The sequence below is a fragment of the Oncorhynchus mykiss genome, chromosome 25 (genome assembly GCF_013265735.2).
Source record: "Oncorhynchus mykiss isolate Arlee chromosome 25, USDA_OmykA_1.1, whole genome shotgun sequence".
NCBI lineage: Eukaryota > Metazoa > Chordata > Actinopteri > Salmoniformes > Salmonidae > Oncorhynchus > Oncorhynchus mykiss.
The window spans coordinates 29,740,343-29,756,250 of NC_048589.1; the positions used below are offsets into that span (position 1 = coordinate 29,740,343).

The following is a 15,908-nucleotide window of genomic DNA, read 5'->3' on the forward strand; positions in this document are numbered from 1 at the left end:
CAACTTTATGTGGACGAGAGGTGTTGCGCTGCATGTGGCAAATGGTGGTCACACCAGAAACTGACTGGTTTTCTGATCTACGCCATTACTTTTTTTTAAGGTATCAGTGACCAACAGTGAAATCCATAGATTTGGGCTTAATGAATTTATTTCAATTGATTGATTTCCTTATATGAACCGTAACTCAGTACAATCTTTGAAATTGTTGCATGTTGCATTTAGATTTGTGTTCAGTATAAGTAGGAGTCATCTAATGGAACAAGTCATTCATGGATTGTTGAAATTCCAGTCAGACACCACATTATGTAATACTTTTATACATGTTAGACTATTGTGTGTACCTTCATCCCCTCTATGCACGACCTTTCCAACCACTTTCCAACTGCCTCCAGCCTGACAGAAGACAAATTGTTTTCTTCTTCCCAACACTCTTCAAGCAGGGACTTTGCTGCTCATCGTGGACCCTGAAGAGACCTCTTCGGACCAGAGTACACCTGAGTGGCCTGTATCCAATGTACCCTGATAATATCCCCTCTTAGAGAGTTATGTAATGGTGTCAGAGTGGCTGGAACCTAATTACATTTGTTGAAATAGGTCCACGGCGGTGTCCAAAATTGTACCCTATTCCCTACAAAGTGCACTACTTCTCACCAGAGCTCTGGTCAAAAGTAGTGCACTATATGGGGAATAGGGTGCCACTTGAGACGCAGACCAGAGCTCCTTCTATACAGTACCTACCTTCACACTTGAGACCCTGTCTCACTAGGCCCCACAGCATCTCTCCACAGTGGTCACAGAAGGCAGGGGACCGGTAGGAGTGGACAAACAAGCCATGGGGACGGATCTGGAAGTCCTCCACTGTGGCAGAGGCTAGAACAGGACAACGACAACGACAACAATAGTCAATGGTTCAATTCCAACATTTTCCTCACACTCCTAGATTTAAACAGTACTCAAGAACTGAGTTGTATTCTGTGAATAGTGATATAATAGTAGTGTAGTGGGACCGTGTTTTCAATGGATGTACAATTCAAAATGAATGGCTGTTCCCTGGTACAGTATTTGTATATGTTGAGGTAACCAAGGCTTTTTGCTGCATATGGAGTTGTGATTTTCTGATTGGCTGGTACAGTTAGGCTGCATTGGGCCAATGGGATAGAGTGGAGAGCACAGCATGAGAGTAGACTGCCTCATCAAACACACATATCTCCCCACCAACATGCTTGTCTCAGCACGCTCAAGTAGAATACATTCTGATTAGCCATTCTGCTGGGTAAACTGCTTCAATTTATTCAAATTATTGTTTTGCCTTTTGTTTAAAGGCCAATATATGTTTGGAAGTTTAACAACGTGTAAACTGTCATTACATGCTTCAGAAAATTAGTGTGTATGTGAATGTGGAGTCTAGGTAGTCTTAATCTACATATGTTTATTTGCATTTTAAAATGTGTTCCTATGTCAAATTAGTAGTTCTAGTGGCTTGCTTGATACAGCAGACTACAAGAACACAAACTTTACTGCGGTGGTAAAGACTGCTCACATGATACACAGTGTATCTACATTCCAGTATGGTACAGTATTGATCATTTGACTCTTCCACAATGGCAAAAAGTCTTACAGTGTGCCACATTTCAGTGTACAAACAGGGCAGAAAGCATTCTCATAGGACAGAGTTCAAGTTGAGTTCTTCCTCTCTTCCATATTTATGTTTACAGTATGGTGTACACGCCCCTGCTTGCATCCAGACGCATCCTGCGCCAACGTAACAAACGTACGCTGTTCACACCCTCATGCTGATGACAGAAAAAGTGGTTTTAGCATCCTATCCACCTTCACACTAATTAACTTGCTCTTGAAGTTGAAAAGCTCAAATGAGGAAACACAAAATGTGAGATCTTTGACAGCAAGACTGACTGGTGAAAACTACTCTCTGGGATGCAGTGTAACATACCGTAATGTTCATTTACCAACCATAAGCATTTTTATTTCTCCTTGTACGTAGGAGATTTAACCCAAGTGATCATCTGTGAAGGGAATGAATGATTTTATTGATGAGTTCAATGGAGCTCAAGTGTACTGGATCTGTCAAGTTGGGAAGCGTTTATAGCAGCAGCTCTATTTTATCATGATCACACTCACACTGTCTCAGACTTATCAAGATTAAGGAACAGAAGAAGGTTATATCTTGTCTCAAATGTGAGTGTGAGCATAAGCTGAGATTAACTGAATAAAGACAGTAGTACACAAATAAATACCTGTGCAGTAAGACATACCAATGTGAACCTTTACAACACGTGACCATAACATAACACAATAGCTATACATTAGAATCAATGCAGTTCTCTGTTGTGATTCACTTTGCGCTACCTGGCTGATGCAGAAACAGACACAGAAACACATGTCAACACACCACAGTCAACAGAGGACACATTTTTTTCAGATCAGCCACCTAGGTGGAAATGACCACAATTAATAACCACAGACTGTCTCGTCTTCACTTCTTCTTTCTGACAGTTGTAAGGTTTTCCCTGCGTTTCTTTTAGTGTGCTCACTGATCTATCAGCTGTTGAGTGTGTCATTAAAAAGTGTCATGACAGATGTCGGGGAGCATGTATATGAGAATCTGTGCATCTGGGCGTGTAAATCACTAAATCACCTGAGCCGTCACCTTTCCAGTGAGGCGTGTAGCCAAGGTAACAGAGGTGTCGTTCTACCCCATGTCTCCCCTGTCACTGTACCACAGACACAACTAAATGACCTGCCATACTGTAACACACAGAGGGGGAAGAGAAAGCCTGCCAAGTGTTTAGAAAAACACTTTACCAGTGTCAAGATTGATACTTGGATCACGTCCTACTCCTGAGCTAAGATAAGCCCACCACTGATTTCTCACCGGGTGAGGCATTTAAACTGTCCACAACAAGGGGAGCGGGTGGAGAGGGGCAGAACACTGCCAAAACAAAGCAAACCCACTGATCACTCTGGTTGAATCAATGTTGTTTCCACGTCGTTTCAATTCAATTGAAACAACGTGGAATAGACATCTGTGCCAAGTGGGGAGGGACATCACTGGACACACATAGACAACTTACTGTTTTGTTATTTCCATATTATTTCACAAGAGAGGGGCATCTGAGAGCTTACTGTCTTTGGTAAATGTGCATATTGGGATAGCTCCAAATGTCTAGACCTTAACCTGTTCTGATTGGCAGGTAACCTTCTAGAGTTTTTATTATTATTTATTTAACTAGGCAAGTACGTTAAGAACAAATTCTTACTTACAATGACGACCTACCCTGGCCAAACCCTGGACGACGCTGCGCCAATTGTGCCCCTATGGGGTTCCCAATCACAGCCAGATGTGATACAGCCTGGCCTTGAACCAGAGACTGTAGTGACACCTCTTACACTGAGATGCAGTGCCTAAGACCGCTGCGCCACTCTGGATATGTGGATAAATGATCTTTGGTAGCAGGCTACATCAGCCAGCAGCTACATGCACTATAGTTCTGTATTTGTCATGCAGACAGTTGTTCATGTTCTTGTCTGTTGTGTTGACTGACTTAACCATATAGCTATTAGCCAAGCACACTGAATACACACAAGCTTATGTCATGTAAATCCATTTCATAGTAACATTATGTCCTCACTATTATCATTGTGTCGTCTGATTAGTCCATTACTCTGGGTAACATCTCTCTCCTCCTTTTCAAGCTGCTATTATGGAGATGCTTTGGAGATGCTCTGCTGTTATTCAACCTCAAGGGTTCAAAGGAGAGTTCACCTCTCTTCCCTATGTCAACTGGTCTATTCCAGAGGCTACATAACTGACAGAAAGGAGAGCTGAATAGAACCAGTGAATGCAATAGGCCTATGTTCAATTGCAAATCAAATCAGATCAAATCCAATTTTATTGGTCACATGCACATGGTTAGAAGATGTTAATGTCAGTGTAGTGAAATGCTTGTGCTTCTAGTTCCAACAGTGCATTAATATCTAACAAGTAATCTAACAATTCCCCAACAACCTTATACACACAAATCTAAAGGGATGAATGAGAATATGTACATATAAGTATATGGATGAGCGATGGCCAAGTGGCATAGGCAAGTTGAGGTAGATGGTATAAAATACAGTATATACATGTGATATCAGTAATGTAAGATATGTAAACATTATTAAAGTGGCATTGTTTAAAGTGACTAGTGATCAATTTATTAAAGTGTCCAGTGATTGGGTCTCAATGTAGGCAGCAGCCTCTCTGAGTTAGTGATTGCTGTTTAGCAGTCTGATGGCCTTGAGATAGAAGCTGTTTTTCAGTCTCTTGGTCCCAGCTTTGAGGCACCTGTACTGACCTCGCCTTCTGGATGATAGCAGTGCGAACAGGCACTGCCTCGGGTTGTTGTTGTCCTTGATGATCTTTTTGGCCTTCCTGTGACATCGGGTGCTGTAGGTGTCATGGAGGGCAGGTAGTTTGCCCCCGGTGATGCGTTGTGCAGAACGCACCACCCTCTGGAGAGCCTTGAAGTGGAGGGCGGTACAGTTGCCGTACCAGGCTGTGATACAGCCGACAGGATGCTCTCGATTGTGCATCTGTAAAAGTATGTCAGGGTTTTGGGTGACAAAACATTTCTTCAGCCTCCTGAGGTTGAAGAGACGCTGTTGCGCCTTCTTCACCACACAGTCTGTCTGGGTGGACCATTTCAGTTTGTCTGTGATGTGTACGCCCAGGAACTTAAAACTTTCCACCTTCTCCACTGCTGTCCCGTCGATGTGGATAGGAGGCTGCTCCCTCTGCAGTTTCCTGAAGTCCACGATCATCTCCTTTGTTTTGTAGACGTTAAGTGAAAGTTTGTTTTCCTGACACCACACTCTGAGTGCCCTCACCTCCTCCCTGTAGGCTGTCTCGTCATTGTTGGTGATCAAGACCACTACTGTTGTGTTGTCTGCAAACTTGATGATTGAGTTGAAGGCGTGCATGGCCGTGCAGTCGTGGGTGAACAGGGAGTACAGGAGAGGGCTGAGCAGACACCTTTGTGGGGCCCCAGTGTTGAGGCAAAGTGGAGATGTTGTTTCCTACCTTCACCACCTGGGTGCGGCCCGTCAGAAAGTCCAGGACCCAGTTGCACAGGGAGGGGTTGAGACCCAGGGCCTCCAGCTTGATGATAAGCTTGTAGGTTACTATGGTGCTGAGCTGTAGTCAATGAACAGCATTCTTACATACAGTACGTATTATTTTTGTCCAGATGGGATAGGGCAGTGTGCAGTGTGATGGCGATTGCGTCATCTGTGGACCTGTTGGGGTGGTATGCAAACTGAAGTGGGTCTAGGGTGGCCGGTAAGGTGGCGGTGATATGATCTGCATTATTGATATGCGTTAATATACTGTGGACAAAGGTTAAATGAATGTAGCCTATATGCAAAAAGAACACAGGTGAACAGAACTCACCCTCAAACAGGAGCATGCTGCATACTCAAATCCAGAGGAACACTGTCTGCATGTTGAGAAGTTCCACTTTAAATGATGAAGATAAGGTTGTGCCATGCGTGACCTTCTAAGGAGGGATCATTTTCATTAGGGAAACTGAAAACCAAAACAAATGTTGGTTTGTGGTCAAGTTTGGCTATTTCCTCCCTATCTCAGTTTATTTTCTTCCGTTTTGGGCTAACGAACACAACCCTATTCTAGTGTGTAGTCTTATCTGACAGGACCACCTTAACCAGGTAGTGTGTATTGTGTAGTGAACACTGGTCTTACCTGACAGGACCACCTCAACCAGGTAGTGTGTATTGTGTAGTGAACATTGGTCTTACCTGACAGGACCACCTCAACCAGGTCTCCCTCTGTGATGTCTGTAGCACATTTCACCAGCTGGAGGATGTTCTCTGAGCCTGGGTCGTGGCGGAACAGCAGGATCTTGTCATACATCCCATAGAAGCCACACTCGGGTAACTGTGTGGGAGAGACAAAAAGAGTAGCTGCCATTGGTTAACATTTGATAGGTTTTCTTGTTTGGTTGACTAGAGGTCTGTTCAAACCCAATTTGTTGTTATATTGCTTGTTGACTTAGTGGAGAGAAATGTACAATTATTTCCTTTCAAACTATTATAAAACATTATGTTTAATTGTCACATTAAAGAGGCCCTTTTCTGCTTTGTTTGTATGCAACCCAAGAAGACAGCAGTCTCAATAGAGACCCTTCTGGGGGCATGTCACACAGCAGACTAGGACAGAGTGTACGCTATAGTGTACGCTATAGTGTACGCTATTCTCCACATAGCTCACCCTAATATACATGCTACTGTACATACCATTTTCTTTTCAAGTTAAATACGGTCTATACACACCATGTATTTATATTCTGGATTCTGACACTGCTCACTCTAATATATCTACGTGGAGAGTTCATTGGACTTGTTCTGACATTTCGTTGTTCATTGTTTTATTTTATTTGTGTATTAGTATTGTATTTGCTAGACATTCAACTGAACTGTTGGAACTAGTAACGTAAGCATTTCACTGCACCTGCTACTACATACAACACCTGCAAATCTGTGTACCTGACCAATAAACTTTGATATGATTTTGATTACATTAACCTTATAACATTTAGAGGAACAGTGATGTTGTCTCTAAATTCAATTTAGAGAGCCCATAGTTCAAATTTTCACAATTGATGATACTGTACTGTCTGATACCAAACTGACAATTATGTAATAAATATACTAGCGCATTACTGAGTAGCTCCAATGGTTCTTCAGGGATATTTACAAAGCTGTTCATCACAGCCTCCATTCAGTAGTAATGCAAGTCACAGCTAAGTAATATGCCTCCTCAAATTGTTTTTACTCTGCTGATTATGGAGCCCGATAATGATGCAGACTGTTATAAGCATGTTACGAGCCCTTATTATGTCTTATTATGCAGCTTATAATATGTTATATACAGTCTTTACCAAGTGGCAGAAGCCTATAGCCAACAAACAGACATGGCAATTGTCTTCCTTTGGTAAATGTAGGGTAGGTGTTAAACCAAACAGTCTGTTGCCACAGAGCCCACATTAATTAACACTGGATTTCTCAAGGTCAGTTTTCACTAATCTATCCAAAGTCAAACTACTTGCACTACGTTTAAACACTATTTCTGTGGTTAGTTACAAAACAGTTTTAGGAATAACAGCCTGCCAATCAATCCAATGTCAAAGAAAAGAGCAACATATTGACTGACCTGTGTAGTGTGGTGAGGGAACCACTGCTGTGCATAACCCGCTATTGATCTACTCTGATGAGCTAGGTTACAGCATGTAGCCAATTCCACTACTTCACCATCTAGCCAAGCTCACATCACACACACACACACACACACACACACACACACACACACACACACACACACACACACACACACACATCCATGGATACAGTCATTTGATCAACTGTTACCCTTAGACTAGTCACAAAGTAACACCGAAATGGACTGTTGCAATATTATTATTGTAATAACTCTGAGAGATAATGATATGTTTTGCAAAGGGAGCACCTGAGGATAACGATGCAACAGAAACAGCTAGAGGGAAAAATACCTAGTAGATTTTTTTTTATCAATGAGAATAAACAATGATAATATATTCCAAATATTGTCTAAGACAAAAAGAAAGAAGACTTCAAGTGGCATGGAAATTAACATATCTCTATCATAAAAAGAAGTTAAGCATCTCACAATTGTACTATGAGTCTAATATGTTAGCTAATCCTATTGTGAATAACGCGTCTTAGTAGCAATATCACACATTTTAGCATGTTTTCACACTTGGTCACATTCAGACAATTTTTGTCAACCCAAATTTGTTGTGCCATGTGAACACTCCAAAAGGAACTCAGACCACTTAAAAGAGCCCCCGAAACGAACCGAACTGAGACCTTCGCAAGAGGTGGTCTGAGTTCGGTTCACTTTAATTACAAGGTCCGGCTCACTTTTTTAAGGTAATATGTACACAAAGTTCTCCAGGTTGGCTTGACATTATGCAACACCGTTTCCCTTGCCATAACACCTCTCATTGATTCTGCAAAAGTGAGAAGATGATGATTCAGATTCGTGGGAAAAAAAAGTATGTGTGGCGTTTTGTACTGACAATATGTTTCTGATTATTTGTGTGCAATATGTGAGCTATAGGCTAAGAGAGCTTCATATGCTGTTTATTTGATTGTGGGGTTTGAATAGTGTGAGAAGGCAACAATATTTTGTGATAATCACAAAATAGGGTACAAAATCAACACTAGCTCTTAAAGGGGCAGTAGCCTACATTGGGTGTAAAATGTTCAATTACAGCAATATTTAATCTGCAATTATTATTTATTTTTCTCGTACCAAGCATATTTACATGTTAATATTATCTTCTGATTATAATTAGTATGTATTGTCTTTGAACTAAATGCAATCTATTAGCATCCAAATTGTAAAAACAGTTGAAGACAGAAGTTTACATACATCTTAGTTTTCACAATTCCTGACTTTTAACCCTGGTAAAAATTCCCTGTCTTAGGTCAGTTAGGATCACCACTATATTTCAAGAATGTGAAATGTCAGAATAATTGTAGAGAGAATGATTTATTTCAGCTTTTATTTCTTTCATCACATTCCCAGTGGGCCTTGTTTAACTTGGGTCAAACATTTCAGGTAGCCTTCCACAAGCTCTCCATAAACGTTTGGGTGAATTTTGGCCCAGTCCTCCTGATAGAGCTGGTGTAACTGAGTCAGTTTTGTAGGCCTCCTTGCTCGCACACGCTTTTTCAGTTCTGTCCACAAAAGTTCTGTAGGATTGAGGTCAGGACTTTGTGATGGCAACTCCAATACCTTGACTTAAGCCATTTTGCCACAACTTTGGAAGTATGCGTGGGGTCATTGTCCATTTGGAAGACCCATTTGCGACCAAGCTTTAACTTCCTGACTGATGTCTTGAGATGTTGCTTCAATATATCCACATAATTTCCCTCCCTCACGATGCCATCTATTTTGTGAAGCGCACTAGTCCCTCCTGCAGCAAAGCACCCCCACAACATGTTGCTGCCACCCCCGTGCTTCACGGTTGGGATGGTGTTCTTCAGCTTGCAAGCATCCCCCTTTTTCCTCCAAACATAACGATGGTCATTATGGCCAAACAGTTCTATTTTTGTTTCATCAGACCAGAGGACATTTCTCCAAAAAGTGCAATCTTTGTCCCCATGTGCAGCTGCAAACCGTAGTCTGGCTTTCTATGGCGGTTTTGGAGCAGTGGCTTCTTCCTTGCTGAGCGGCCTTTCAGGTTATGTCGATATAGGACTCGTTTTACTGTGGATACTGATACTTTTGAACCTGTTTCCTCCAGCATCTTCACAAGGTCCTTTGCTGTTGTTCGTGCATTTATTTGCACTTTTCGCACCAAAGTACGTTCATCTCTTGGAGACAGAATGCATCTCATTCCTGAGCGGTATGATGGCTGCGTGGTCCCATGGTGTTTATACTTGCGTACTATTGTTTGTACAGATGAAAGTGGTACCTTCAGGCATTTGGAAATTGCTCCCAAGGATGAACCAGACTTGTGGAGGTATACAATTTCTTTCAATTTGCTGACTTCTTTTGATTTTCCCATGATGTCAAGCAAAGAGGCACTGAGTTTGAAGGTAGGCCTTGAAATACATCCACAGGTACACCTCCAATTGACTCAAATTATGTCAATTAGCCTATCAGAAGCGTCTAAAGCCATGGCATCATTTTCTGGAATTTAACAAGCTGTTTAAAGGCACAGTCAACTTAGTGTATGTAAACTTCTGACCCACTAGATTGTGATACAGTGAATTATAAGTGAAATAATCTGTCTGTAAACAATTGTTGGAGAATTTAATTGTGTCATGCACAAAGTAAATGTCCTAACCAACTTGCCAAAACTATAGTTTGTTAAGAAGAAATTTGTGGAGTGGTTGAAAAATGAGTTTTAATGACTCCAACCTACAGGTAGAAAAGCTTACCTTCAGAAAAGGTACAAATTTGACTTTTTAGGGTGCCACCACTGTGACAAAGCTGTGTGTTCCTTTTAAGTGGCAAAAAAATTACCTCTAAAAAGGTTTTTGAGTGTTGCTTTAACACTGTAGGGTGTAAAGCCTTATTTGCATATTTCCCAGGGTGCCTTTCAAACACATTTTTGAGTTACCAGTACCGCCCATATGACTGTGTGCTAGTGATAGAGATATGGTTGTAGCATTCAATGGCTTTCAGTCCTGTAGAGTGCCTAAATAAAAAATGTATCATTGAAATTAAACTCTTTATGACAATACATGACATATATCATAAGGCGATAACTTGACAGCCTAGCTTTACCGCAACACAGTGGTCTGAAACTCCTGGTTTGCAGGCCACATTAGGCAAGTCACATTATGCTGGCTTGTAAAGTGATATGTATTTCCTATTTGAATCCAGCCAAAGTTAGAATATCCATGAATGTTAACTTTTAATCACCTGAATTCTGCATTTATAATGACTGCCAAGGTAGGGAATAACAAAAAATGAGACTACGTAAACCATCTAAACGGGAACAACCATCTCAGTAACGGGTGCAATAAGTCCAAATACTAACAGATTGGATTAGTTTAGAAAAATGTATGATATTTATCTTTGTGTAGCATAAGATCAATCAATCAATGTGCATGCAAAAACACATATTGAAACAAACAAATAAAAATCGACCTGCAATAGAGCATGCTGGGAAATATGATAATGATGGGTGTGGTTTTTGAGAGTGTGTGATGATTGTCCCTTTATATTCAAAATATTGGGCACAAAAATGTACCATTATACTAGATTATCCACACATGTACCCTAAAAGGTACCGAACAGTAGGCCTACCATGTAAGAGTTTATCTGTACATTTGAAGATACATTATGTGATTATTTTTTTTTTTAAATTTATATTTATATTTGTACTGTACCCTAACCATACCCTTATTTCTAAGAGTGTGGCAAATACAAATCTATATCTCAATTTTCTCTACCTAGTTAATGGCAGTAGATATCTCTCCTGTCAGCCTCTAATGAGGTCTGTACAAAAATATACAGAGGTAAGTGTGGTACTGAGGTCACCATGAGAGCAACCCCACTGTAACAGTAGGGTTGTCATGGCAGCGTAACCCAAGGCTCGATTCCTGATTGAAATTATATTCATTTATTTGACACAACGGATCCACATATATCTGCTGAATGTCTGAACCATCAAAAGAAAAGCAGAGAGAGACTGAACCTTGTCATTTACCCCCCTATGAGGGAGAAATGCTTATTTTAAAAGTACAGGACATTCACAGGCAACAGTACTAGCTATATTGCCTCTCTGGGGAGACTGATGTGGCACTTCCAAGATGGCCTTTCAACACTGTTATTTTCCTGCTTTATATTTTTTACGGATAAGTGCGATGTACAAAGAACATCAATTTGGAGGCCGTCTTCTCTCTCAAACAATAGGCGCAGTCAGTGGCGTAGCTAGCTGAAGTTCTGTTTTTAACACTGTTAGAAGCAGCTGCGGCTCAGTCCGTCGGCTGAGGGGGAAATAGCCTCTGAAAGCTATTCAGCCTGTGTGAATCACCAATGCAGCTCTAACTGCCGTTCTGCTCTCACACCTACGCCATAGACTAGTCTTATTGAGTTGCCCTTCCTTCTGAGAACATCAACCTATGCTTTTCTTTCACCTTACGCCTTGGTAGAAAACTCCACTGTGCAAAGGTTTAAATCTTGTTGTTGAGGTTTTCAAACAAGATATTTGTGACTAAGGTCACTTTTCAAAGTCAAACAACATAATTCTTTCAAAAGGTGGATTGAGAGAGGAATAGTCTGGTCCTCTGTTGTTAGTGGGGATGTGTTTTTTTTGTTTTCATGAATTCGTTAACTAAATATAGGGTTGAATGCATGATGAATTCAAAAAAGCTATGAAAAAATGCAATATGGTACACAAACTGTGAAGCTCAAAAATGTCATTGATTCATGACTGAGTGAACCTGTGCTATAAGTGTCTCAAGCCCCGTTTATACCTGGTTCTAACATGCATCCTTTGTCTTGATCTTGTCCTCATTCTGATTGTGCCCACATTTTCAGACAGGTGTAGACGATTAAAAGATGCATTCTGATCTGATTGTGATCAGATATTCATGACCAGCTCTGGAGGTAGTCAAGCATGCATTGTGTCTGGATATCTTACAAGTGTAGACAGATATGGACAGTGAAACCATTTAATCATTATCATTATGTCTTAAAATAAAAAAAATAAAAAAATATAATGTTTTGAAAGAATAGGCCCAGGAAATCTGGTCACAATGTGGGCACAGTGGACAGATATGAGACACATTTTAATACATTGTGTAGACATATTTCTGAAAATGTGTGCACAATCAAAATCCGGATATGATCAAGACAAAGGACGCATGTTAGCGGCAGGTATAAACAAGGCTTAAGTCGAGTTCCAAGTCCAAGTATAATCATGGTAAATGATCTGATTTAAAATTGAATATGCACATCAGCTGCAATTGAATAAAAAGTGTCTAAGTGGTGGGAGAGCAGTCTGTTGCAGCAGTACTGTATATATCTCAGTGGATAGAAGTGTCTAAATGCACTGTGGTCATAACATTTCTAAACTAACGCCCAAGAATAGCAAAACCAAATGCTATACTGCTCTGACAAAGGAAGTACACAATGACTACACAACCTATTTCAAATCAAAACAAATCCAATTTTCACAGTTTTGCGGAAATGAGTGACTAAGCAGAATTGAGTGGGAAAAAAAAGACTAAGAATAACACGAGCACTCTCAAAATGGACGTGTGTCGTTCCACACAAATGAGTGACTTTGATATTTTAAGTAGAAGTTGTGCACCAACATTACATTTTCAACGAAGTGCCCGTTAATAAAAAAAAGTGCCCCTTTGCATCTATCCAGTATATGTGACCAGAAATAATAATAATAATAATATATTAACCACATGGAGAATCAATCACATTCACAATTCAAAAAGAATATTTATAAAATAAAGTGCAAAAAATTATACATTTTCACATGTCCTTCTGTGCACCATCTGTGGACTTCTAGGAAGAGTTTAACCCACTTAACCCCAAAATGTCTCCAAGTTTTCACCATCATTGTAAAGCCCTAGTTATTTTGTTGCTTTGAAAAAGTTATTTCTGAAGATTATTAGTTATTTAATGTGATTAGTGATTCATTTGAAGGAAAAATGTTGAACTGTCCCTCATTTTAAGGTTAACCCTGTCACGTGATCTGAACTCCCGTTTTAATATTGTGAAACTATTACCGGTACTTTTTTCCCCAAAAGAAACATTGAACATCTGATGGTCAAATAATAGCGTAAAAGCATGTAAGCTGGTTCTACTCTTTTTGGGCATTTCTTGGTGTTTTGTGGTGGAAGACTGAGTGGGTTGAACATAACGTCAAACCTGCTACCCATAGATAGACAGGCTAGAATAACACGTCAACCCTGCTACCCATAGATAGACATGCTAGAATAACACGTCAACCCTGTTACCCATAAGATAGACAGGCTAGAATAACACATCAACCCTGTTACCCATAGATAGACAGGCTAGAATAACACGTCAACCCTGCTACCCATAGATAGACAGGCTAGAATAACACGTCAACCCTGTTACCCATAGACAGGCTAGAATAACACATCAACCCTGTTACCCATAGATAGACAGGCTAGAATAACACGTCAACCCTGCCACCCATAGATAGACAGGCTAGAATAACACGTCAACCCTGTTACCCATAGATAGACAGGCTAGAATAACACATCAACCCTGCTACCCATAGATAGACAGGCTAGAATAACACATCAACCCTGTTACCCATAGATAGACAGGCTAGAATAACACATCAACCCTGTTACCCATAGATAGACAGGCTAGAATAACACATCAACCCTGTTACCCATAGATAGACAGGCTAGAATAACACGTCAACCCTGCTACCAATAGATAGACAGGCTAGAATAACACGTCAACCCTGTTACCCATAGATAGACAGGCTAGAATAACACGTCAACCCTGTTACCTATAGATAGACAGGCTAGAATAACACGTCAACCCTGTTACCCATAGATAGACAGGCTAGAATAACACGTCAACCCTGTTACCTATAGATAGACAGGCTAGAATAACACGTCAACCCTGCTACCTATAAATAGACAGGCTAGAATAACACGTCAACCCTGTTACCTATAGATAGACAGGCTAGAATAACACGTCAACCCTGTTACCCATAGATAGACAGGCTAGAATAACACGTCAACCCTGTTACCTATAGATAGACAGGCTAGAATAATACGTCAACCCTGTTACCCATAGATAGACAGGCTAGAATAACACGTCAACCCTGCTACCCATAGATAGACAGGCTAGAATAACACGTCAACCCTGCTACCTATAAATAGACAGGCTAGAATAACACGTCAACCCTGTTACCTATAGATAGACAGGCTAGAAATGTTTTAGCAATACATTTTCTGCCCCTCCTGGTTGCACACAACAAGCTCCATTCCCCCTGTCACAAGGGGATGGCTGATTTAAGATGAAAAATGGTCAAACCGGTTACGGTCAACCCTGTAACTTTTTGGGCACTTTACAGGTATACTATAATACTATATCTATATATTTTAGTTTATTTAACCTCTTGATATGGAAAAACTTGTGTTTTATGAAGTTGATCATGTGCTCTTTATGACAGAATGTTAAAATGAGGTTAAAGCAACAGTTTTTTTCCCCTCAAAGTTACAGTACACTTCTCAAAAGGCACCAAATTGGTGGAACGACCCACATAACAGGCTCATTGCTCTGATATCAATGTCCTCTTCTTTTTGTTAATGTATTTTTGTTTCATGTTAAGGATCAGTTTCCAGTGCCTGTACCTCACGACTATACTGTGGGCGTATATTGCTGACTATTTTGTTTTAATAATGGAGTTACTGTAAATATAAGCCTTGCATCACATAGAATGGACACCATTTCAATCGAATAGCAACTTACAAATCCTGACAATCTTATAGGATCACCTTCCTCTCATGAGAAATGGCATGTACTCCCAAAATACAGTGCATTATGCAAAAAGCTATATACCTTTCCTTGTGTTTACTAACTGACACCTTTACCCCAGAGATAGTGTGGTCTTTGGCTCAGAGTCCTGACTGAGTTGTGTAAATGGAAAGGAACTCCCTATAAAGAGACAGAGGTGTGGATGTGGCTTGGGCGATACTAAATAGCACACACAGTATAGCACATAGAGCTAGAGACGCCTCAAGATTGCCTGACTTGTCCAAGCCCTTGTCACCACCGAAGGTGAGATATTGTCAAACTCGACTGTACAAAGCATTACATTTCAAAAGGATCCCAAAAGGGTTCTGTGCAGAGGGATAGGGTAATGCTGTTTTCATCTGAAGAACCCTTTTTAGAAGACGAGGGTTATTTGTAAGTCAAAGGGTTCTTTCTACCTTTAAACAACATAAGAAGCGTTTTGGAAGAAAGGGTGCATTGATTATTATTTGTAACCCTTCTGAATTTGAATAAGCTTTTTTATTGTAATGCTTTTTTCTTTCTTTTAAATAGTGCCAGAGCATTAGTGTTTACCTCAGTGTTTAAACTTTAACATCAGGAGTTTGGGTAATATGATACATTTAATATATTTGTACATGTATATATCATTCCCTTCATCCTTTTACATATACAGTACTGATGTACAGTAGTTGATATCTTTGCCATGATTTCTGTCGTTCAGTGTAGCACTTTGATGATTTTATTGAGCAGAAAGTAGGAGAATGTTGGGCCCCGTTACTAAGATGGTTGTTCCAGTTTAGATTACTTGATTAATCAATCTGCTCTACCC

General features: G+C 40.3%; 1 protein-coding gene across 1 annotated transcript in view; it reads right to left on the reverse strand.

Moving 5' to 3' along the window:
- The window catches only part of LOC110505765 (serine/threonine-protein kinase D1), a 50,290-nt gene that overhangs the window by 23,741 nt on the left and 10,641 nt on the right, over positions 1-15,908 (reverse strand). Inside the window, exons 2-3 of the mRNA XM_036962945.1 lie at positions 5,815-5,953; positions 739-870 (exon numbers count right to left, since the gene is read on the reverse strand). Of these exons, the coding sequence (XP_036818840.1) occupies positions 739-870; positions 5,815-5,953 (271 nt within the window). The remainder of the gene's footprint in view (positions 1-738; positions 871-5,814; positions 5,954-15,908) is intronic.